The 25,602-nt window shown below is 46.0% G+C and overlaps 1 protein-coding gene across 2 annotated transcripts in view; it reads right to left on the bottom strand.

Moving 5' to 3' along the window:
• The window catches only part of PNPLA7 (patatin like phospholipase domain containing 7), a 136,644-nt gene that overhangs the window by 78,848 nt on the left and 32,194 nt on the right, over window positions 1–25,602 (bottom strand). For both annotated transcript variants that reach the window (XM_054220302.1, XM_054220301.1), the window contains exons 17-19: window positions 20,598–20,729; window positions 19,279–19,402; window positions 3,872–3,985 (exon numbers count right to left, since the gene is read on the bottom strand). In XM_054220302.1, the coding sequence (XP_054076277.1) occupies window positions 3,872–3,985; window positions 19,279–19,402; window positions 20,598–20,729 (370 nt within the window). The remainder of the gene's footprint in view (window positions 1–3,871; window positions 3,986–19,278; window positions 19,403–20,597; window positions 20,730–25,602) is intronic.

The following is a 25,602-nucleotide window of genomic DNA, read 5'->3' on the forward strand; positions in this document are numbered from 1 at the left end:
GACGGCTTCCGATTGGGAACATCCAGGATGGCATACCAGAGTGACTCCCAGATGGGATGCTTTACTGAGAAGCCAGGAGATGTGGATGTGACTTCTGCAAACTGAGCAGGATCTACAAGTCAACATCTGCCACTTCTGGGCACACACTCTGAAATTTTGGCTGGTACTTATAACTGAGATGAGCTTCCCCATGCTCACCCGTCTGTTTCAGCCCGCACAATAACAGCGGCTACAGCGCGTCCCACCAAAGACCCCAGCAGACCAGTACCCTGCCCGACAGGACCGCAGCCGATGCCCAGGGGAGGGGACAAACCAGGGCGAGCGCTCGGTGCTTCCCCGGGCAGCAGCTGCCCATTTGTACATCACAGCTCAAGAACCTGAATTACTGTACGGACTAATAAAGCGTGATTTCCCTCATTCGACGCTGTTCTCATCAGCAAGTACCACCCACGTTTACCATTTTCCTACCCATCGGGTAATAGTTTCTTACGGCGCATTCCAGAGTTGGATCCCTTTCTGGACCATCTACAAACACGTCACGACTGTACGCGTGATGAAGTATGCTGGGTGGAGGCTCTCCACTAACTCCTCGAATTAAAGGGCTTTTTGCCCTTGACAAGAAATAGTACATCTCCGGGGTAACTAATTAAGAGGGTAATTCCGTCTCGGGAACTGCCTGGTTCTTGGCCATTAGGGCACACGCTCTTGACTGCCAAGAGGAAGATCCCAACAAAGCCGTTCTCCCTGGCATGGGGATCCTCTGAACTAAGAGAACATTTCACCTGACTCAGGGGGACAAGCACCAATGTTTGACCCCTGTTCCACCCAGTGAGACTCCGGTTAACCGACCCTTCCTGACAGCAAGTGTTTGACAGAGGCAGAGTTGCTTTTTTCCCCCTGTTTTCTTAAAAGACGTTTTTCTAATTTGCAGAGGACTAAGAGGGAGATTCCCCCCCCCTCCGCACGCTGCTGAATCACAAGCCAGCTCTTGCTACCTAGTCAATTATTTCAAAGCTATGGCACCTGCTATCCCTTCATTACTTTATTACTTCTGGTTGGATGGGGAAAACAACATCATAAATCCGGTGGATACATCACTCTCCTAGAATAACAGGAGAGAAAACAGGACCGGGAGAATTCATCCGGCCCATCCCTCTGCTCAGCACTAGGCACTACCTCAAACATAATTTTTTAAGAGGTTATAAAAACGAGTAACAATCTTTTAGCCTTTCTAGGGAGTAGAATCAGCTTTTTCTTAATATCCAACTGCTGCAATGTCAGGACACTACCATTTGCCATTCCGGTATGGCGAGCAGCCGATGCCCCTGCTATTAGAAGACAACTCTATACATCTGAAAATAGCTGCCGTGTTTTCCCTTAACCTTTCACAGTCTTTTTGCCTCTATAGATAAATATTTCTAAACACCAGTCAGCCGCCTTTTTGTCCTCTCGACTCTCTTCATTTGGTCTGTCTCTTCCTTCAAACGCGCTGCCACTGGTACTGAAGCTTTTCCAATATCAGGGAGAATGCAAGGATTTCTTCACTCCAGAAAACATTCTGTTGACATCGTTATTTTTTTTCTCAACTGTATGACATCGTTCAGGCACGGTCAACTTTTGATCCTCCAATGCCTGGTTTCTTCTTCTAAGAACCAGCTACCCAGACCCTTTTCTGTGTGCAGTTCATTAGTTCCCAGCTCAAAACCTTCTCCCCAGGACACTCCTTTAACTTGAAACTTGATTTTGTACTTTCTACTTGACTTCAAACTGTCTGCCCTATTGTTTTCCTCCGTCACCTCAATTTCCCCTCACTTCTGTCCTTCCTCTCTTATCTGATGGACCAAACGCACAAAAAGAGAAGACACAAGAACTTTGAGATCATATTAAAAAAAAATAAAAATACTTTATCTTAGGTTCTTAAGCCAGTCTGGCAGCATTAACCACACAAATCACCTACTTAAAGTCTATCTCACACTCCTCTTTCTATTTCTAATGCCTGTTCTAAAATAATCCGATAGTAAGCTCTCACATTTTTGATAGCAGTTTAACCTTTATTTAGAATTTGGAGATCTCAAACAGCAGCAAGGATGTGTTTTTCTAACAACCTTTTTTGCAACACGTTTCCTTAAAAGTTCTATTTTGGCATTTTGTTTCATTGCAACTAATTAGCCAAACTACACGCACGTCCAGAGAAAACTAATTCCATATTAAAAAGGCCAGGAATTTGAGGCTGACGGGCTGATGGGAAGACATTTGAATTCTATTACAAATAAATGTTTTGAGTTGCACTAGAAATGTAACACTCGAGCTCAACTTTAACTGCAAAGCAAAAAGATTTACTTCTCCACAGAGAGCACGCGTAAGTTTTGCCAACTGATAGAATAGGAAACGGGAAGCAAGAGAAAGGAGGCGCTGAAATCCGTTCTTGCCCCAGAAAAGAAGGCAGGATTACAGCGCCGGTCTGCACAAAGGCTGTGTTCAAGGCATTGCTAAATATGACGTGTTCGGTGCTTCCCAGTAATTTACAGTTTAAATGTTTGCTAGTAACATTTAAAAATCATCCCCTATGTAAGGAAAAAGTTGGTTTTAAATCCCACCCGGCTCATTTCCTCACGTCCTGACCAGTCACGAGGACCGGGACAGGAGAAAGGACAACCCAAGGGAGGACGGCAGCCTGGCGGGACCCGGCGGTGGCTGGTGAGGCACAGAGGTTACACGCTGCCACCAGCTCCTACATCGGGGCAGGAAATCTCCGCTGCACGGAGAACAGCGGAATCAGAGGAGTATTCAAGAGAGCCCCAGAGAACGGGAGCGCCTCGACAACCCCCAACACAAGTTCAGAAACCCTTAAGCAAAAATAACGCTTACAGGGAAAGCCCGAAGATTATTTCTCATTGACAGTGCTTCTGAACGCGTAGCGCAATGAGGAAATTACCCTAGCAATAACACAGACAGAACCCCACAGGTTGGGGTTTTTTTGACATGAGAATGCGGGAATAGAGGCTTTGTATTATACAGTTAAAAAAAAAAAAATCAAAAATGTTTGTATGGGTCCCAGGAAGGCAAAAGAATACAAGTATTTTAATTAGGTTTATTACTTTTGCAGGTTTTTTTAAGAAATTTGGTAAAATAAGTATATGTCTTAAAGACAGCAAAAAGAAAAAAATCAGAAATAATCTGAAGTAACAGCATTAAAGAATTGCCTTTAAGGCTAGTGCAATGATTTAGTGCTTAGTATAATGTCCCTAATGTACTTAGGGACAAAAGAATTAAATTTCGAGTCCGTCAGTCTCCAGCTTTGCAGGAGAGAGGTATAATGTCAAGCGAATTAAAGAAGATGGATGAGTTGATGGATTCAAAGGGAGCGATCTGAGTCTTCAGGACACAGACGGGCCTGGCGGCTGCAGAACGAAGACTGAGCCTGAAACGCAAGGAAAAGGAAACCCAACCCCCAAATATCAATGCTCTGGAAACCCGGGTACATCTACCCAAGTGCTGACTTCCAGTCCCAGTGAGCAAAACAACCAAATAACAACATTTTAAAGGGATTTTAGAAGTCAAACTTTCATTCGCTATCAATAGCACTAAGTGATTTCCACTTTGCTAAATATGCACGTCTTGTATTTAGCATGAACTTCTTCCAGAGACACACAACAGCCCTGCAATAAAAGATGCTCTAATGGATGAGAAGATACAGGAAGAGAAGCTGGTGGAAGTCTGGTATAGATCAGCTCAGGCAGACAAACAGAACAAAATGTTTTCTCAGCGGGCATCAATCATACAAAAAACCCAGAGGACTCGATGCTAACAGAGAGCTTCAGCTCCTCAGACGTCTTTTGAGATAGACAGAAAATACTTTTAATTTTCTTACCTGGGGGAATTTGCGTTTGATGGATGTCAGTGCTCCCTCTGGGAGCTTGGCAAGTTCCGAATCTCTGACTGCGTGTACCGTCGTGGCTCTAGGCTGATGGGTTAACGCCTCTACCTGAAAGAGTACAGAGCCCAAACATTAGAGATCGCTCACAACATGTTGCAAAAAAATCAAATGTCAGGACGAAGAAACAGAACCATTCCCAAGAACCGGGCCGTCGTACTTGTTGCTCACAGACACAGAAAACAGAACGCTCTTTTCCCTAGGGCCGCTTCCTAGGGCAGGCGCGTCCATCGCAGCCAGCGCCGGCATCTCTCGGACCCGCATCTCCCCGGCACACGCTCTGCCCTCGGACCGGACCAGTTTCTCCCCAGCTGGGACGGGCAGCACCGGGCAGACAGTGTTACCGGAGACGCTTCTGCCTGAGCTTTCGCACGCTCTCGCCCACACGGCGCGTCTCCGGAGCGAGGGTAAGAACCGCTCTTAACGCGTGCCGGAACAACAGCCAGAGACACGCAATGGACTCATTTATCACAGCACTCGCATCTTTTAATCCATCAGTTTTAATTGTGATAAAGCCATCTAAGAGAGAGAGAAAAACCCACTTCCCTACTGCTCTTCCCTTTCTTTTTTCCCCAATGCCACCCTGGAACGCTGCCATTTTACTCTCAGAAGCTAAATACCGGCAACCTTGAAATAATCAAGACTTCCTAAAAATTAAAGAAAAGGATGAGCAGCAAATCAACATATTTTGGCCAGAAGTGAGTTTTGCTTTTCTAGCAGGTTTTGGTTTTCATGTTGTTGGGGGTTTTTTTTTTGGTTTTTTTTTGTTTGGTTTTTTTTTTTTTTTTTTTGTTTCTTTGTTTTTGTTTTTTTTACATATGCACGTGCATCTGTGCTACCTGAACAGGAAAACGCGGGACAGGACGCGCCTACCTAAGAGCGCCCAATTATTTCACCTAGAAACATTGATTTTATTGAGAGCAGAAGTTTAAAGATGAAAATGATGATGCAATCAATATTAATACAGAGATATTCTCCTTCACGGAGAGAACCTGACACAACAGAAACAAAACCGGGTTCTAAAAGCCCCCTCTGCAAAATGCACGCACCCCCCCCCAAGCCCCGGCTGCTCGGGCGTGAAACACAGAAATCAAATTCCCCAGTGAAATATCTTCACACGCTTAATGAGATCTCCTGCCGGGCGAGATGGCGTCATTCAGAGCTCAGGCGTGAGCGACAACATTTAATTGCTTAGAAACAGGCCGGTGCTCAGTTTTGCAGGTTTTAGCAATGGGCAATGTTTGCCGGGCTTGAAATCCATCCATCAGTCCTCTCGGGGGAAAAAACAACCAGTTGTCGCTGCAGTGGCTGTAATTACTGAGGTTAAAATGGAAACAAAAAAAATCCTCACTCTAACTGCATTTTATGGACACTTAGAATCTTCATTTTAAGTTTTCCAGTAGAAAAAGAAACAGAAAATATATCTGTTTATAATTGTTCATTTTGTTTTGAGGTTGGGGGGTTTGATGGGTTTTGGGTTGGGTTTTGGTGCGGTTTGTTGTTAGGTTTGTTTTTTTTTTTCCAGAATTCATTCCAAAGCTTAAGTTTACGGCAAATTCCAAGGCGAGCAATGCTGTTATTATAGAACCAGTGGCTCAGCCACACCAGAAGTTAACGCAACGTACGTAACGCCCCGCACAACGCTGGGCTGTGCCAGGGGCCCAGGCGTCGGCTTCTGCCCACGCTACAAGAAAAATTAAGACGCAACTCCATGACCCCACTTCCAACAAGAGCGCGTTCCTGGAAGACGACATGTGCACAAAATGCACAATTCAGGCAGCCAGAACAGCTAGATCTCAAAAACTGGCAATTAGTCCAGAAAGCTGAGCTCAAGCTGCCAACATTAACTCCAGCTCGTCCAGAAGAGTTCCACCAACACCAACTGCGACGCACGAAATAACACCCAAGTAAATTGAAAGTGAGAACACTTTGCAAGACCTGGCCTTTGGGTTTTCTTCAGGTGCCAGGGATGTTTTCTTATGTAATCACATTTTAAAATAATTATATGGAGGCCGGGGGGGGGGGGAGGTCACGCCACCTTTGTACACACAGTTACGGAGAAACTGTTACACAGTTACGGAGTCCCCTTTAGGTTCCCCAAATGGTTGTATCCTATCTCCTGTTTTATCTCTCACCCCTATTGCCAGCTTTTTATCACAGTTTTTGGCTCTGTAATTTAGCTTCCTTATCCTGAAAGCAGGTTAAGAGTTTCAGTTGTTAAAATAAAACCTTTCTTCTCTCCAGTCATCGCCCGACTGAGTTTAATTTGTATAAAGAAGAAAAACACTCCAACTGCCTAACATCCTTTTCCACTCTTTTTGTGATATACGAGGGCATAAAATCAACTGTGCTCCAAAGGGCTCACAAGTCTTTCAGAAAAGATGAGATCTGTAAAAAAGAGAATTAAATTTTAACTTTAAAACAAAGCCTCAGGGATTATTTTTTTTTTTTCCTCCAAACGCTGACTTTGTCTTTTCGAATTGTTCCCTAGGCAGATTGGGGCGGGGGGGCGGGGGAGACGGAGATCTTGTTCAAAACCTCCTGCACGAGGAGCCATCCAAGTCTCTGGAGCAAGTGGCATTTCCACCACCACCAGTGTTACGGACCCCCACAATCGCAGGGCATTTGATGAATGTAATTCCCAAACGGTTACAGAAACCCGATCTTGTACTACTCTTACATACCGGTACTGTACAAGTCCTGCCATTAGCTTTGATATTTTCATGCAAATACGCCCCGGTATTCCAGCATGGAAAATATCTGGGTCCCAGACACTCTACACCAAGAAATTCCAATTTTGCTTTCCCCTTGGATATTATCATCTCAGCTCCAAATCTCTATTCTTATTAGTTATCCCAAACTATTCATAAAATAATTCCTCTTTGCTGGACGCGAGAGGGCTCTCATTGAACATTTGGACCAGAGATTCATGGAATCATCTAGGTTGGATGGGACCTTTAACATAATCAAGTCCAACCATCAACCCACCACCGCCAAAACCACCACTAACCATGTCCCTCAGCCCCACGTCTGCCCGGCTTTTAAATACCTCCAGGGATGGTGATTCCACCACTGCCCTGGGCAGCCTGGACCATCAGTAGGATTATTCCCAATCTTCGCTACGTTCTCACCTCTCCCCTCTTTACACCTTGTAGTTAAAAAGCCGCCTTTGCACCACTTTTGGCTTTTCTGCACGTGGGAATCTGCCAAATCAAATAGATATTTGGCTATTCTCACCCTTTTTAGAGGTGAAAAACATTCTAACACTGAGTCATAGCTCTCCCCTGTAAATTATACTTTTCTTCTTTGTATTTATTCTTAATAAACCGTTTGAGACATCATCTATCCGGAGTTTTCTCTTCTTGCTTAGAAAAAAGAAGTTTCATGCAACGTGAGTACTTAAAATCATTCTACTCTTAAGCCACGCTCAAACCCTTGGGCTCCCCTGTCCAGTGAACCTTTGGAACAAGTTTTCTTATTTTTCCATGTTTGTAAGTAGTACAAGGCTTAAAGATCTAGCTTGAACTTTAATACGAATAAAATCCACCCACAATCAGATGATGAACCCCGTAAGGTTATTTCTTTGGTTGTAAACCCCAAATTTAGTGTTTTGCTCACCCACCACAGCTACAGTAGTCAAAGACCACTAACACACCTCCATAATAGCATTAATAAACAAATATTTCGAGAAATAATAGTACCTTCCAAGTCTTATCCAACACAAGCTGGGGGAGGGGAAGCATATATATAAGAATATTTGAAAGAGAGATATATTCGTATATATCACCCAAGGCTGTGTCTGAGCTCCTTCCCAGACTACCATAATCACCATTTACCGGTGCCAGCATGAACACAGCTACAATACGTGTTCCAGCGCAAGAAAGAATCAGTGGACTCTTTCCCACTTCTTTTCAAATTCGAGTCAACATGATCTATTTTGCTTGAGGCAACAGCTCTGGTTCTTCTCCCGTAACAGTCATTCCTTCTCCTTATTAACAAGCCTCTAAACAAGTTCATTTCTGGTCTTCTCTTTCAATTTTTAATTCACCCATCTGCCATCCTTGCTCTTCCTCCCTCTCTCTCTCAAACAACCCTCCAGTTTTCCCTGGAGTTGACTGAAGGCTTGAGCCCAACACCTCCTCTGCTCTAGCTGGACTGGCTAGCCTTCTCTTTACCATCTTATCTACTGGTGTTCGCCTTTCCCTCACGCCGTAAACTCAGCAAGCCTATGTTACAGTGCTATTTCCACTTTGAACCCTGTCCCTCTCTGAAACCCAACTGCTATGCCTTATTTTAGCAGCCAGGCAAAAATTCTCAACGTTCCGTTCAGCGCTCATCAGTCTCCAAGGTCTAACCCGTGGCTCCTGGTTTACGGCAAGCACCGACCTCTCCTCTCTACCTCCATCCCACCCTCCAGAATCTGTCTGTCCTTGCCTTTACTTCCATTTCCTCCAAGAGCATGAAGCAATGCCTCACATGCTGTAATAATTTGCATCAAGGAGCACATACCAATTTAGAGTGTTACATACCCTGTGGTTCTTATAATTGTGATAGAGAGCAGCCCTGCGGAAAAGGACTTGGGGGTACTCATGGGTGAAAAGCTGGACATGAGCCAACAATGTGGGCTTGCAGCCCAGAAGGCCAACCACATCCTGGGCTGCATCAAAAGAATCATGGCCAGCAGGACGAGGGAGGTGATTCTCCCCCTCTCCTCTGCTCTGATGAGACCCCACCTGAAGTGCTGTGTCCAGCTCTGGAGCCCTCAGCACAAGAAGGACACGGACCTGTTGGAGCGGGGCCAGAGGAGGCCACAAAGATGCTCAGAGGGCTGGAGCCCCTCTGCTGTGAGGACAGGCTGAGAGAGCTGGGGGGGTTCAGCCTGGAGAAGAGAAGGCTCCAGGGAGACCTTATAGCAGCCTTCCAGTCCCTCAAGGGGGCCTACAGGGAAGCTGGGGGGGGGCTGTTTGCAAGGGCATGGAGCGACAGGACGAGGGGCAATGGTTTAAACTGGAGCAGGGTGGGTTTAGATTAGCCATGAGGAAGAAGTTCTTTACACTGAGGGTGGTGAGACACTGGCCCAGGTTGCCCAGAGAGGGGGTGGAGGCCCCATCCCTGGAGACATTCAAGGCCAGGCTGGATGAGGCTCTGAGCGACCTGATCTAGTTGAAGATGTCCCTGCTGACTGCAGGGGGTTGGACTAGATGGCCTTTAGAGGTCCCTTCCAACCCAACACATTCTATGAGTCTATAATATTACCATAAGTGGCCCTCCTGCACTATTGCAGTTCTGTTCTTCCTAACTTTAAGGAAAATGAAAAAACCCCAAACAACTCTAAGTAGGTCTATGCTCTTTTTACTGTTTCAGTTAATCCTGACAGCTAGGTTTCTCCTGTCTCCTCCTAGCTCACTATTAAATAGTGACAAACACACGTACGATGCATCCATCACGTACAGTGCGCACAATTCACACCCCAGGCTTATGAGCGCTTTACAAAGAGAAAGCGTTACCATAAATCTTTTAAAAGGAGGGGGGGAAAGCAATTTATATTCTCATGACCTCTTTTGACTTCATTTTCAACAGCCGTTCCTGACAGCTCCTCTTACAGCTTTCCAAATTACACACTTGGAAAGTAAAATCTAGCAAGCGTCGCCTTCTGCAAGTTGGTCTAATTACTCCAAATTCCTTTTTGAGCTACATCCAACAAATCACTTCGAATCTTTGCTCCACTTTACGCGCGTGCACAGCCCCAGCGCAGCTGCCCTCATCCTTCGCCTTAAGCCCCTCTCAGAATTCATGGAGGACTTAACCAAAACGGGGGCTGGTTTACATGAGTCTCTGCTGGCCCGATGAAACGTCATTCCTCCACACAAATGCAGCCCCACTTTCACAAATTATAGAGTGATTTTTCTAATAGTTAGCAAACAGTAAAATGCAAATAATTTCAAAATACAGTTTCTCATGTAGATTATTTCTTTCCAAGGTAAGTTTTTGAGTCTGCCTAGTGCAAGAGTAGACGGGTCCAGTCCGAATTAGCGATGCAAGTCAACAGGATCATGTCTAGAGTCAGAGGTCCATCCTCCCCAACCTCCAAACACTGGCACATTTATTCACTCCTGCGGCTCTTCCTGCGCCTTCCCCTCCCACCCATTTTGTAATATATTGTTTTCAGTCTCTCTTCATTAGGGCTAGTATTCCACCCAAGAATCTTTTATTCTCTCATACATCATATTTCTTTCTCTCACATCAATCTTTTCTTTGCTACCGGCTCACAAAGAGCAGTAATTCTTCCACGTCGCAGGTACGCTGCATTTCGGCCCTTGTGCTGGCCTCGGCACAGCAGGAGGGAGCAGCAGCCACAGGAATGAAAGCATGGGTTACAAGACCCTGGGAAGCAGGTTAGGACCCCAAGGATTATTAAATTACGTAGCTTAAATTCTTCATCTTCCAAATCCTCATTCATGAAAGCCTGTCAGTTCGGCTGGTATCTCTAGGCTTTGAGTTTTCACATTCACGCAAGATGCTTTGGCAAGACCCATCAGCCCACCAACACGCACCCTCTCACAGGGAGCGCCAGGGAGGTCGGTCAGGACACATCCAGTCGTGCTTCAATGAACGCAGCATCACGCCTAACTCGAAGTGAGAACTCTGATAACAGTCAAAAATAGTAAAAAGGCTTTTTTTTTTTTCCCCTCTTCAAGACAAGCACAGCCTTCAGCAGCAGCACCTCGGGAGGGGGCAGGGGCCGTCCTGGGCAGGGTGCAGCGTTTCAGACAGACGCTGCCCAGCACCCCATGCACGGACACCCCGGATCCCCACGGAAAAGACAAATGTCTCCTTGATCCGCCTGCCAAAACTGCCTCCTCGCTCCCTCCTTATACAACATCCACCACGAGCTGCGCCAGGCAAAGCCAGCGGCTCACCCAAGGGCGCTGGGGAGAACCATCGCAACAGCGGGAAACACAAGGAACAGGGATGAAATACCCTGCACGAGGAAATGCAGATACACCCGTGGAGGCATAAGAAGAAGAAATACCAACACTGACATCTGCTGATAGTTTAGGAGGCTCAAGGAAAGGCACGGGCAACAAGTCAATGCCCAGGTACCAGGTAGCACACCTGTATCTCAACGACCAACACAAGCACTGGAACACCGCAGGCACCAGAGTCACTCACGCATGGGTTTTCACAGCAACGCTCTTGCTGGACACGGACAGGAGATGCTGATGCCGCTGCAACTGAAGACAGCGATGTAACACAATCAATATTACAGGAAGGGCACCCGAATGCTACACGGAATTATTTTTTTCTGGATTAAACAAGCTGCTCTCAGAGCCTTCTTCAGCTCATTTGCACCTGGAGCAGCAGAGGATGCTCATCACAAAGGTGTTCCCTCCAGCCAGCCCTTCGGAAGGATCCCAAACATTAACTTGTTTGTATCAGGAAAGGACAAAGGAGGAGACGCTGCTGGAAGCGGTGAATGAGTGGGAAGAGCAACCAGACAAGCTGCAAATCGATGCTATTTGTGGGAGCAGAGCCAGCGGATGAATGCAGTACGCCATGTACTCTTGAAAGTTGTTCTAACAACCACCTTCTGCAATCTTGCCTGTGCCAAGCTAACCCCGTGACTGAGGACATCCAGCCCTTCTGCTGTGCAGAAAGAAGAATCCAAACCTCCCTCTCTCATTTATATATATGTTAAAAAAAAAAAAAAAGACTTACATACTCAGATATGCAAGTCCTACTTTGTGTATCTAGATGTGTGTATGTGTAAGTGTATACATAAAATACCTGTAAAAATTAAACAAGACTGAGCTTGCTGCCTTTTGTAATTAAGGCAGTGGGAGTCATGCTACTGGTTCTCCGGAGAGGACTGAGCCTGCATTTTGTAGCAGTGCAGCGACAGTCCTTGTTGCAGCAGTGAACGTGGTTAAGGGACAGAAAAGGGAAGGATTATGGCTGGGGAAGGGAACGGATAACAGCCCTACCTCGGGTATTCAAGCTCGCTCCTTATTTACATGCGGCTGTAGAAAAGATGGGAAGTTGCATGCACATTTCGCTCCCCTAATCCAACCTTACAGTCAAAATGAAACCAAAAAAATATAGGGAAGGTTATCTGAAAGGCACACACACAATAAAATCCAATGAATTTATCCAGTTGTTTGAAGTTCGATGCCACTGACAGGCATGCAGCATGCTCCTCGTACGGTGAAATTATGCCTGAATTTCAACAATGGAAGAAGAGATAACAGAACGTGACAACCCGCTCAAATACTTTCCAACAAGGGAGGGATCTGATTGCCTTTGACTCAGCTCCACACTGCAAGAATAACCAAACCTGGCTGGAACTTTAGCAACATCCCTCCCCATCCTTCACTGCTGACTCTGCCCCACAAATACCCCCCGTCGCCTCTGCTGGATGCTGCTCCCCGCTCCTCCCTGGCCTCCAAGCGTCTTCCTGCTGATGAAGAGGGTCACACTTCTCTCTTACTTAATGATGCTTGCCAAAAAAGAAAAGTTCTAATGAAGAAAAAAAATCTATATCTCTTTTGCTACCAGCTAGATTTCGTGTTTTGCAGTGGTTAAAGGGATGCGGTATTCTCTTGCGCTCACAAAGCAGCCCAGTTGGATGCAGCATTTCTCCAAAGGGAAGGGAGCAGGAGCAGAAGGCAAGGGAAGGGCAAGACGGTCCTGGAGGGGGACCACGAGTTGTATCGACACCAGCAATGATATTATCACAGGGGAGTTCAGCTGGAAGCAGGAGGGAGACACAAATAGCTTAAGGAATGACAGTTTGATGTATTAAATCACCTATCTCAGCCCCAGCGGGTCACAACTTCAATCGCTATCTGTCATCAAAGAATTTGGCTAAGGAGATAAAGCTCTCTGCAGTTTTATCTGTGGCAGTAACAAAGCCAAATGACCTGCCCGCATAACATTAATGCCAGATAATTTAACACCGGATCCTGTCAAAACTGTGCCTGTGGTTTCCCCAGCCAGCAACAAGACAACTGAACTGCACCACAGCATTTGCCAGTCATGAATGGTCTCGTACTTTCAGCAGCTGTTTAGAACTTGAGGTAAATAAAGATAAGAGATAAATTGTTGTGGGTAAAAGAATAAATTGGTGGAGAGAAAAGAATCGGGAAAATAGATGGTACTCAGCAGCTCACAGCCTAAGTGAAGATGCTCGTAGGAAACTGAGGTTCAGATGGCTCAGATCAGTGACTTCAGCCGCGAACGGGTTTGGAAATCAGGACATGGAGCCTCTGGTTTCAGCTGAGCTGTCAAATGCGAACTCATTTCTCAGAGCTTCCTCCCTCTCACTTTGCTGTGGTAAACACTGAGGTTTCTGTTGTTGCGCGGTTTGTGCTCTGCTTTGGGGTTTGGTTGGTTGGTTGGGGTTTTTTGTTTGGTTGATTTTGGTTTTGGTTCATTTTTTTTTTTTTTTAAAATACAATTTCACACCTAAGATGCTGCTAGGCAAATAACAGTTTTCAGCAGCGTCTTACCAAGACAGAGGGTGGAAGAGATGGAAAGAGACCACCTCCTTCCAGACCCACGTCTTCCAGCTCAGGTCTTGGACCTCATCCGCCTCCAGGTCCCACAGACCCGGGCTGTGCACCGAGAGCACCCGAGGCGCCACTAACCTGAATTAACCCGAAATCTGGGTTTTTAGTGACTTAACACTTCAGAAACAGAAGAATTCACAGTCTGAAAAAGTTACGTGCAACTAACAGGCAAGAAACATTCACACCCTTAAAAATGACAAAGTAAACCAGCCTTAAAAGAGCAGAATTTGCCCAGTTTTAGCGCAGTCGTCAGGGGTACAATAATATTCAGCAGCTTTGGTAGTGTCAAAAGACTGCGGCGTGTGATAACATTAATACTGATAAGGAACAGACGCCTGACAAGTGTAATCCTCGTACTGGTGCGTCTCCTTTGAGGATTACTCAGCAATTAAAGATTTCTAACAGCGTTACATTTCAAAAGGACAATGCTCCAAAGCCCTAAGGAAATCATAAGCCATTTACAGATTCTTCTTGGTTTTCAACGTTTTGGAGAGGAAAAAAAGCCACGCACATTTAACTGTATTAACGAGATGAACAGCTTAACATCTAAAAACACTTAAAAGAGCAATTATTTCTAGAATGTAAAGAGTGATTTCTGCCGCAGCAGAACCGCTACGCCGCAGCACCGGCAGCTGAGGGTTCCTTTTCTGCAATTTATCCCTCGTGCTGCCCGGCGTTAAGAGAAAGCGTCAGTGTCCAACTGCCCCGTCCCCGGAGGGGTTCAAGGCCAGGCTGGACGGGGCTTGGAGCAACCTGGTGTGGAATTTGGATAACGAGGTGAAGTCTCTGTGCTCAAAGAGCGATTAAGACTGGCTTTGTTATCTCTTGTGCAACCCAGGGGAGTGAAGGCCTGGCCGGCTATCACAGGATACATAATTAACGGGGTAGTCTTGGGGAGCCAGGACAGCCCTGCTTTTCATCAGCACAGACAGCAAAATCAAGATAACAGAGACCTTGTGCAGCTCTTTGTTTCCTCGAGAGGCTGCCATGCCCGGTGATGGACCTTTGCCTCATTACCTGTGACATGCATATTAAAGTTGACACCCCTGTATATGCTAATGAAGATTTTAGAGATCATGCTAAACATACATGACTATAGCACTCGTCTCTCCACCCAAATCATACTACACGTCACCTAGGGGAGGGAGACCTTGTAATTTTGGGGATAAAAGGATGGAGAAAAATGACTGTTAAATTGGGAGAGAAGAAACTTGATACCTGACGGACCAGTGGAGGGGCTGCGTTCTCTTCCCCCACCCCAGGCAGGGACGCCGTTCTGGGTCAGCGCTGCGCCCTTCACCCTCTGGGGAATGTTACGCCGGGTTGTTGTACCACCGTTATTGTTGCTAGCAATAGTAACCTTAAGTAATTAGGGCTATTGCAGTTCGTGAATTTATCAACGGCAATCTCAAATCTGCGACTGTCACTCTCACAAAAATAACTAATTTCGATTATTTGTGCATCTGATTCAGTCAAAGTCCTTTGGTGGGACTCTGATAGTAAATCAGTGAAAGGCCTGGGACTCTGACTGACAAATATCGAAACTACAGCCCTTTTAACGCGACACCTGGGCTGGTGGGAGGTGTCCCTGCCCAGGGCAGGGGGGTGGAACGAGATGATCTTTCAGGTCCCTTCCAACCCAAACCATACATGATTCTTTCTGCGCTTGTTTTGCTATTTTGCTACCCAAAAATGACTGGGCATAATCCTACTACTAATAAGGGGCATGCTGGTTGTTAAACAGAAAAGATCTTGAATTAATGAAGACATTGCTGCACCTTTCCCACTTGGTAGGGCGTTTTTGAAAGCTTGCTGGTAAGGCACTGCAGACGGCAGTTCTATGAGGCAGGGGGGGACCAATAAGTCCTGCTATAAACTACGTAAGAGCCCAGCTTTTAAAAATATTGTAAGTTCAACAGCTGTCACTGAGGCCCCCAAGAACTGCCTGGCTTTTAGTCGTCTTACCAACACTGCAGCCATCCTTTGGGAACCCAACTAAGAGAAAGTGTTGAGTTGCATAAAAAGCTAATTGCATAGAAGGTTCTATCACATCCAGGTATTTGTAGGGAGCTGACAGTATACAAATAACTTTTATTTGGCAGGAGATTATTCTGTAAGATAGCTCTGTTGGGGTTTTTTTCCCCCCTTCCCCTCACCCATCAGTGTCCTTCCAACAACGCAAAAAGCAACGAACACCCAGCTCAGCAGACGCTTGGAGTTGTGCTCCCGTAACCCGTCTGCGACAACACATTTTGCAGGTTGTAAAAAAAAAAAAAAAAAAAATATATATATATATATATACACACACACACACATATATATATACACACACACACTGAATAACCGTCCCAGTCTCTCGGCAGCGCGAGGGACAACACTGAGTGTCAGAGCCCAGGCCAGTTTGCCTGGTATCGATAGGCATAACAAATAAATGAATTAAAAGGAATCCTCTCTCTCAGACAACAATGTGCTAATGAGATTAAGATAACAAGAGTAAAAACTACAATTTGCAGCAGTTAAGATGACAACTAAAGCAAATCCATCAAGGAAATAATGAGATACTAACGCAAGTATTTTAAACAAGTAACTAGGTGAGGAGAAGCCCTTGCACTCTACCAACACAGAGTGGGCTTTTCTGATTTGCTCTGGTGTCACCCGGGCACAGTATAAGTGACTCTAGAAGAGTTACCCTTTAGCTCGCGTAATAAAATTAACATTTCAACATTTTTCCACAAATGCTTCTGCAGCAACGGCACCGACAAATTAAAAAAATTCCCCCCCAAGATGGGTCAAATCATAGTCTCTAGACAACAGGACGTCTGTCAACTGTATTTCAAGTGGGCAACTATATTTCAAATGCGAGGGAATTATCTAAGAGATTCATCATTGTCCTTTAAGAACTACCTGCAAGGCCTTCAATCAAGTTTTGGCTGGATTTGCCCCAACACAGCAACTGGAGCTGCCCATCGACGGGGTGAGCAGCAGCACGCAGCCGGCAGCATCCCTCCAAAAAGGCTCACAGGGAGCAGGGACCACTTTCCCCGAGGTAACCACCCTCCTCAGCTCTCCAAGGAACTGCGCGGGGAAGGCAATCTTCAGTTTCTAATCTGTTCTTCTCCTCCCCCTGAACTGACAGACCTCAGAAACAGATGCCATTGAGTCAGTATAAGGAACAAAACGGTTCGAGCCACGCGTTCAGCCTTGGGAGCACACGCATATGCTTGAAAATTAACATCTTGTCTGAAATCTTTCATTTTTCAGTGCTTTTCTTCTGAAAGCAGAAATGGCAGATACTCATATGCATATGGCACACAGCATTTTTAAAGTTCTGAAAGAAAGGCAATAAACAAAAATACATCGACTACAAGATGCTTCTATTTCGTTACTGCCCACAGTTCCAAATTATGTGGGGGGGGTCTTGGAGGGGTTTCAGGGAGGAACACGCCACCAGTTGACCAAAATACCAATTACCAATACCCACTGCTAATTTCATTCCCTGCAAGCACCTCGAACCCTCCAATTAACTTCACTTTCAGGCAAAAAAACCCACCCAAGCTTAGAGCAGGCTTTTAAAGGTTTATAACAGATCCTGCAGAAGGGGATAAACAAATCTTTTTAAAAGGAAAAATGTCATTTTCCTAATGCCCTCCGCAAAGAACGGCTACATTAATCTTGGCAATCTTTACAAGTCCTCCCCCATGTTTTCGAACGCCAGCCAGAGCACCGCGATTCGTTCAACAAATGGCAGCGTGAGTCAGTGGGGCTGGGAGCTGCGGGTAGGAAGGAGTAGGTGACGTCCACCAAGTCACAAAAGTCTTCAAAATGATTCACGTCATAACATGGGTCCAGAAAAGTGGCTTACGACTTAGACATAAACTATATGGGTACCTCTGCGTCCGTGCCTAGGGACACACCGGCAAACAGGGCATGGCAAACACATCCCAGCCCATCCACCCAACCCACCTCCCTCCTCACCAGGTAAACGGCGGAGCCATCACGGAACGTTCCGCCCAAACCAGCGCTGGCGCTCGAACAGGAGGTAGAGTTTAGACCGCGCACCCCCCTGTCACTCAGAACTGCTTTCAGAACAGCAGCTCCGTTGTTTTAACCTGGGAGCTCTGCAAAACTCCGGGAGCTTGACAGTGGAATTGCAGATCACCGCTGGCGAGAGAGCAGGGAAACGAGCAGGGAAACGCTTGTGCGTGTCAAAGATGACAAACCCTTATTCACACAGTAAGAGGCCTCATACCAGCATGATTAGTCACATAAGATCTCAGCTTTTTCCCTGTCAAACCATGACATTTACACGAGGCGGCCCGAAGAGGTAGTCCAAAAAAGAAAAACACAGCAGGAAAAGGTAAGAGCGTGCCTTGCAGCAGAACAGACCCGCTCTCCAAGTACGGTCCCGAGCCAGCAAAGCTGCTCAGCCAGAAGCAGCCCCGACCTCGGCAAGATCTCCTTAAACACTGTCCACACAGAACTCAGAGAATACGGAGCAGTCTTCTGCTGGGACCAGCACCAGAACTGCCTCTTACGGGCCATACAGACACTTCTGAATGACAGACAATTTATTTTAAAAGTTACTGGACAAGTGAAAGCGAGCCATGAACGCGCATTGCAAAGGTCCAGAGACTTCATCCTCCTTACAAGAAAACTTTTTACTTCTCTCAAGAAAACCAGCTCAGACGCTAGGTCGGTTCCCGGTCCCACACCACACACAAGAGCTCTGCCACCAACATCTGGCAATCACGGCGTGTCACCCCCTGCCGCCAGAGACACCCGGCTCTTGCACGCCCGTGTGGCTCCTGCTGCAGAGACAGAGCGGGGTCAAGGGAGAGAGGAGAACCTCTTAACAACAATCAACTGCTGGACCATGCCACTTCCAAAATTACCACCTCTTGCAAGCAGCGCAATCTGGAATCAGCTCTCCAGAGGAAACCAGCCTTGTTCTCCTTCCTCTTCCTCCTGACCTCTATAAACAAGAATCTCTCCCCATACTAAGAGCAACTCCTGCTTTCTTTATTCAGGGGTACACTAGTGCTGGCTCTAAACAGATACGCATTAAGTGTTGTGTTTTCAGCTCAGAAAGCAGAGGAGGGCCTGAACAACAATCTCCAAAATTCAGAAACCTTCTAATTTTAAATATAAGACTCAAAAAAGCCACGCGTATTTTACAACACAGGACTCCCATTTCAGTTGCTCAACTAGGTCTGAGAAACAAAAAACGGACATGGGAGAGAAATTAAACATGGATAAGTAACTACAATTTTGAAACCAAAAGTTACTTTAATACTTTTTAATAATTGCACGTTCCCTGACCAACCTGGTGCAGCTCTGGAGTTCGCTCTGCGCACTCGGAGGGTGTTGGGGCTTCCAGGGGCCCCAGCCAAACTCCGTCTTTCTATGACACTAAATTTGTTCAAATCGCTGTTTCATGCACATTTCTGCAATTCTTCCCGAACTATTCTGACAGGCTGCGCTCCTCTCGGTGTGAAAGAGAGTAACCCGTACCACACCAGAGCGTTGTGCAGCGCTTTTTGGGTTGGTTGTGCCTTTTTTTGTTTGTCTGTTTACCTTTCTTTTTAACCCAAGTCTAACAATCCCATTCATGTATTATTACACAAGTTTCCAGGTAGAAAAGACTTTCCATCTTTGCAACCTGTGAAAGTCCTTAACTAAGACTAGCAATTGATCAGAGCAAGATTTTGTTTGTTGGTCTGGAGTCAACACCAATTTCTCCGCCAAACAATTAAGTTTTTGAGAACTGGCTCTTACCACTCCAATTAAGTCTCCTCGCCCATATTCACCCGTCAGGTGCTTTTTTCCATCTTCCATCCGTATGACCGAGCGCAGTCGCCCATTCAACACGATGTATGTGCAGTCCGACTTGTCGCCCTGCCTGCAGGAAGGAAAATCAATAACGAGGATCAGAGAAGCATCTTCGCTCAGCAAACGCATCCAGAGCCTTCGAATAAGTTGATCGTCTTCCCCTGCCCGGCTTAGAGGAAAATGTTTAACCAACAGTTAAACCCAACAGGCGAACAAGAAACTCAACGGGCATCTGTTAAAAGGGGATTTGGAAATACGTTTAAACGTACAGGCTTTGCACGAGTGAATGTTCGCCCTGGAAGCGGACGACCAGGATGCGAGTGGTCTCCCGGGGAGACACCAGGCTCGTGACCGGTTACAGCGGTTCGTTGCCAGCACGAGGTCACTGTGGACGCACAGAGCAATTCTGCACGTCAAAGAGAAAATCTCCCGAGCGGATCGGGATCCGGATTCCTTTCGGAGCACACGCCTTACTCAACCAGGAAGGTTTTGTTATATTGGTTGGCAGGCAGGTCTCCAGCGTAACCTAGCGCAGGGACGAAACGCCACACTTCTGGCAGCGGAGTTAAAACCAATGCAAGGAATTCTGAAAGATTTTAACAAAATAGTGACAGCTATGACTGCTTTGATGCACAACGCAATCCAAAACTATCATTAGCATTAGTGCTGCAGGTATAGTTATAAAAATTAAAGTTACAATTATGTAGAACACGTGCTAAATAGACCTTTATTCTCCCACCACTGCAGCAGCCATATAATGGCTCAAATGCATCCTTGTACAAAAATCCTTAAAACTAAGTTTTCCCAAGGATAACTTTTGCCCCTTAGAGGGCAGTGCCTATTTTCAATTTACTATTGAATAAGCCTAACTGAATTACCTTTGAGTTTTGTTGTTTATTTTAGAAAGGCTGAAAAACTCTTCAAGATTGCTTGAAGCCAATTCATGCCCTTAACAATGCAGGAACTACCACCAGAACATACAACTGTCTGCGTCTTCATCAATTACGTCCCTTTAAAAGCTTTCCAAGACAATGTAAAGGATGAGGAATAGTATGAAAGAATTTTAATAACACCTGCTGACAGGAGACCAAAGCAATGTCGAAGGGTAATGCAGAGAGAAAATAATCCCAAAATAGGCAAAAACCTGATGGACCGGTTGATAAATTTAGTCCAATGAGTTTCTTATTCCATATATCCCCAAGGGAGCGCGGCTTCTTAACTCTGAAAACTTAAATATTCGGCAGGCAATTTTGTCCACATCTCACCTGTAAACAGCTCGTCCAGCCTCAACCTCCATCCAATCCAGGGCAAAGTCAATTTGCCTAACGAACGGGGACATTCTCTTCACCACGGTGTGGGCCACGCCGAGAACCACGCTTGGCTGCTCCCGCATTATCCTAGAGGGGGAGGAAAAAAAAAAAAAAAAAAAAAAAAAAAAGTATTATTTGAGTACTTCCCCAGCTCAGGAACAGGCACCCACAGACACAGCATCCCAATGCAGTGGGGCAGTTACAGAGGCGCTAATTCAGAAGTTAGCACGTACCTCACTACGTCAGTGAGAATTTGACAAAATACGACAAAGCAGCCTGCCAGCCCAGCCCAAATTAAAGGTCACTTAAAGGTGACACTGTCCTGGTGGCAGTAGGACTGGGCTAGCAGGCTGCTAGTCCGTCCTGCGGTCTGGCCCACTCTCCTTCTTTAAGCGAGCAGCGGGATGGACGGGAGCCAGGCCAGCTCTGCTTTATCAGCCACCCTCCAAACCTCCCCTAAACTCGGCTCTCTTAAAACTCAGGAAGATGTCTGCACTGTCCAGAAGATTGGCCCTCCCTGCCATTCTGCACTCTCAGTCTCGCACACGTGCTCACGGTTTCACCTCGACTTTATTTCGGGTATTATACATGAAGTCTGACGCTCTTCAAAATAAGCCCTCTATTTCAAATGTTCCCCTCTCCCTGTTGTAAAGGCCAGAAAGAACTGAAACATCTCCTAATAAAGCTTCTGATCTTCACACCGAATCTTCTGAGTGATGTTTTAAGTCTTTAGTAGTAAAGAGACCGTGTAATTCAGTACTTTTCCCAAACTGAAAAACTTTGAGAATGTTCTTTCTGTGATAACTGCAAACTCAACACTGACTGGGGACACATGGTAATGGCTCGTTAATGTCTTATTTCTCAGTTTTTTTAGCCTAAAGGTCACTGCATCCTGTTACGGCGTGAGTAAGCCCTCCCATTCTTACTGAAGCACTACTCGACGGGAGTGAACGGATCACGCACGTCTCTAAGCAGTGTACCTGTTAGGACATCTTCCCTTTTCTGTTCCTGTGCAGCATCAAGAGCAATCGATGGCAGGCTACTAAAAAACAGTTATTTCACAAGAGGCAGCACAATTCAGGAAGAAGTAGGTAAGTGTACGCAGAGCCGGTACGTGAAGTGGATGCAGTCGGAGATGGGGGAGCTACATTAATGCCACGCATGGGCAGAAACAAAGAAGAGAAAATGATAAATACTCGGAACCTTTTCCGCATCAACGTTCCTTGTACAATGAAGATACCAGACTATGTAAGATTATCTATTTAGGAGACCCCCCTGTATGCGGGAACTCTCGCTAAGCACAAATCACGTGAGCTTCGTATCTGACCTCGCACCCTGAAAAATAGGGAGGAGAGAAAGGCACGGAAGGAGCGTTGTCAGTTTGGGTTCCCTGCCTGAAACGCGGTTCCTCGGGGAGCGCTGTATCCCGGCAGAAATCCGAGAAAGCCCAAGTAGAACTCCACAATCCTAAGACGTGATAACAAAAGCAAACTCACCTGGATGAAGCACAGAAACTGCCCAAAAGTCTCTAAAACACGAGACCGCTCATGTTTAGTCCCACTGCCGCAGCAAGAGCCCCAGAGGCGATGGTGACGGCGGGCCAAGTGCAGCGCACGGGGCACTGGCAGGGAGCTCTCGTGTTTATCTCCTCTCCTTACCCAGTGCCTCAAATTACCACTTTTCAATGAAGCTCATAATTTCTTCAGCCAGAAGCCCTGAATTTGAAATGGAAGAGCTTGGTAGGGATATATCGCTACCCCACAGGGAGCTGATCGCATCGTCCCGCTGCGCTCCTACGTGCTAGCGGGTAAGTTAAACTGAACACCAGCTCTCACATTTAGCACGGTTTAAAATCCAACCATCAAAACAGGGTTAGGGAAAAGCAGGACTGCTTTCCTCTCCTGCCCCTCTCCTCTTGCCCTGAGGTTTCCGTGCCCCCCGTCTCCTACCCACGACACCCACAGACTACCTCGCTATCGCTAAGCTACTATTGATACCAAGCTGGGAGGGGTGGCCGACACTCCAGAGGGCCGTGCTGCCATCCAGCGTGACCTGGACAGGCTGGAGAGCTGGGCAGAGAAGAACCTAATGAGGTTCAACAAAAGCAAGTGTAGGGTCCTGCACCTGGGAAGGAAGAATGCCAAACACCAGTATAGGTTAGGGGCGGACATGCTGGGAAGCAGCTCTGAGGAGAAGGACCTGGGGGTCCTGGTAGACAGCAAATTATCCATGAGCCAGCAGTGTGCCCTTGTCGCCAAGAAGGCCAATGGCATCCTGGGCTGCATAGGGAAGACTGTGGCCAGTAGCTAAAAGGAGGTCATTCTCCCCCTCTACTCTGCACTGGTGAGGCCACACCTGGAGTACTGTGTCCAGTTTTGGGCTCCCCAGTTCAAGAGGGACAGGGAACCACTGGAGCGGGTCCAGCGAAGGGCAACCAAGATGATTGAGGGACTGGAGCATCTCCCTTACAAGGAAAGGCTGAGAGAGCTGGGACTCTTTAGCCTGGAGAAGAGAAGGCTGAGGGGGGACCTGATTAATGTTTACAAGTATCTAAAGGGTAGGTTTAAGGAGGACGGAGCCAGGCTCTTTTCAATGGTTCCCAGCGACAGGACAAGGGGCAATGGGCACAAGCTAGAACATAGGAAGTTCCGTTCAAATACACGGAAAAACTTCTTTACAGTGAGGGTGACAGAGCACTGGAACAGGCTGCCCAGGGAGGGTGTGGAGTCCCCTTCTCTGGAGATTTTCAAGACCCGCCTGGATGCAGCCCTGAGTGATGTGCTCTAGGCAATCCTGCTTTAGCAGGGGAGTGGGACTAGATGATCTCTAGAGGTCCCTTCCAACTCTGAAGATTCCGTGATTCCGTGATTGCATGCAGAAACAACGTGTGACATTACAGAAACTTCACCACGCTAACGTAACTTCGAGCAAAGGATAAAGGAGCAGGAAGAGGCACCCCAGGATAAGCACTAATAAACAGGCAATGCTAATCCCTCCCCACACGCGCAACACCCAGCCCTGTCCCCCTGCTCGGCTGATGTAAAAGTTAAATAACCCCCTGACAGCTCCTGGATGGTTTAGCGCATTGTTGTTACCCTACTTGCTTATTTAGCCCTCAAAGTCTCCTCCCACACAGGCTGTCTGCTGTGATCAATAAAAGCCATTTACTCCTTTTCCTCCCTCAAGATAACTATCTTAATACTTAATGCATTCAAAATGTAAACTACTAACAGGCGGCTTTTACTTCCATCTGGAGCTCTCTATTCTTTCCCTCAGTGCTACAGAGCTTCCACAAGAGCATTGGCATAGAAGGGAAAAGCCCGCCCTTAGGCACAAGAAGAGAAAAAGCAGGTTTTTTTCCCCATTATCAGCCAGGTTTCCTTCCTCTCCCTTGGGCATTTTCATCTTTGCTCTCCTGCTCGGCACCTGCCTGGCACTGGGAAAACTAAAAACCCAAAGCTCTGTACTACAGAAACCTGTTTCTGAAGGGATGCTGAGGATTCTTTATTAGAAAGCTCAGCAAATACAGCGATGAAAAGGCTAACCTAGTGTCTGCGAAAGCCTGGGACTTATCAGATATTCTTGTGGATGCACTTCAATACTCAGCTTGGCTGGCAATAGAAAATAAAAAAAAAAAAAAAAAAATTAAAAAAAAAAATCAAAGCATTCCCGCTTCTTTGGCAAGCGCACACGATTAAGATTCCAAACTGTGGCATTTACTTGAAGCAGAAAACGTGAGAGTCCCCAGGACTGCAGAACCTGAGCGCGTCCCCTCCAGACTCTGGTGACAACTTGATTCCTCTGTTCGGCAGGAGACACCAACAGTTGCCGCGTAGGCACTGCACGCTCCGTACAGCAGTGCAGCAGAATAGCAACACGGTTAAGGTATATACTATATAATTAGCTTGTATCACCCCTATACTTAAACTCTACATTTACAGGTAGTTATTTAGCCCTGGTAATACCACGTAAAAGGCTCCTGCCCCAAAACTTCAGTGAAAAGGACTGAATCTGTTGTCCAACATCCAACGTGCAATTCTAAACCCTGGGCTACTTCCATTACTGTGCTCTTTGGCTAATAGCAACTATTGACCACGTTCTTTCTGCTTCGCCCTCTCATTAATTATTGAGAAAAAATACGTACAATGTTCCAGGGCAGCTCAAAGAAAAAGAGTAATGGGTTTGACAAGAAAGGAAGAAAGGAATTTTGGAGAATAATGGAGGTTCTTGTCAAATTTCTTCTGGTCAGTAAGATAGAGACAAGACAAAACAAAAAAAAAAAAATTAAAAAAAAAAAAATCATTCCTAGGAGATTCCAAGTGAAGGAGAAAGCCTGGCACTGTAGGGCTATGAGCACAGAATTTGGCACAAAAAGTAGAAGATAAAACTTCTAATTTTATCAATAAGTTTTTCTTTGAGTTCATTCATAGAGTTCTTTTCGTAGAGTTCAAAGCAAAAATGAACAAACTTGAAGAAACCTCATGCTTTTCAAAGACTTTCTACAATGGCACTCTTTAAACATGGGAACAGGAGTTAGAAGTGATGTAAAGCTCGGGTTTCAGGAGAAATTGTGAAGATGAAACGCTGAAAGATCACAGAGCTCATAAAACGCAGAGAACCGGCAACAGACTTTTTAAAGGAGAAAAACAAAAATCCGGAAGGGTCCCAAAAATTAAGAGGAGATGATACACGGATGGGTTCGAGATCACTGGCTGGTAAGGGATTAACGGAAGCAAAAAGGTTACATTGGAATAAACAAAAGATAACTCGATTCTTGAGAGAGAAGAGAAAACTTAGGAAAATGGGCTCAAGCAAATGAGAGTTAATCCAGGACTGAGTATCAAAACAAGCAAAAAAAAAAAAAAAAAAAAAAAAAAAGAAAAAGAGGAGGAAAAGGTGGAATCTGCCTGGTTGGCTGAGAGAAAATAATGAAACTTAAAGCCAGAAACAAGTAGGAAAA

This window comes from Rissa tridactyla, chromosome 14 (assembly GCF_028500815.1).
Source record: "Rissa tridactyla isolate bRisTri1 chromosome 14, bRisTri1.patW.cur.20221130, whole genome shotgun sequence".
NCBI lineage: Eukaryota > Metazoa > Chordata > Aves > Charadriiformes > Laridae > Rissa > Rissa tridactyla.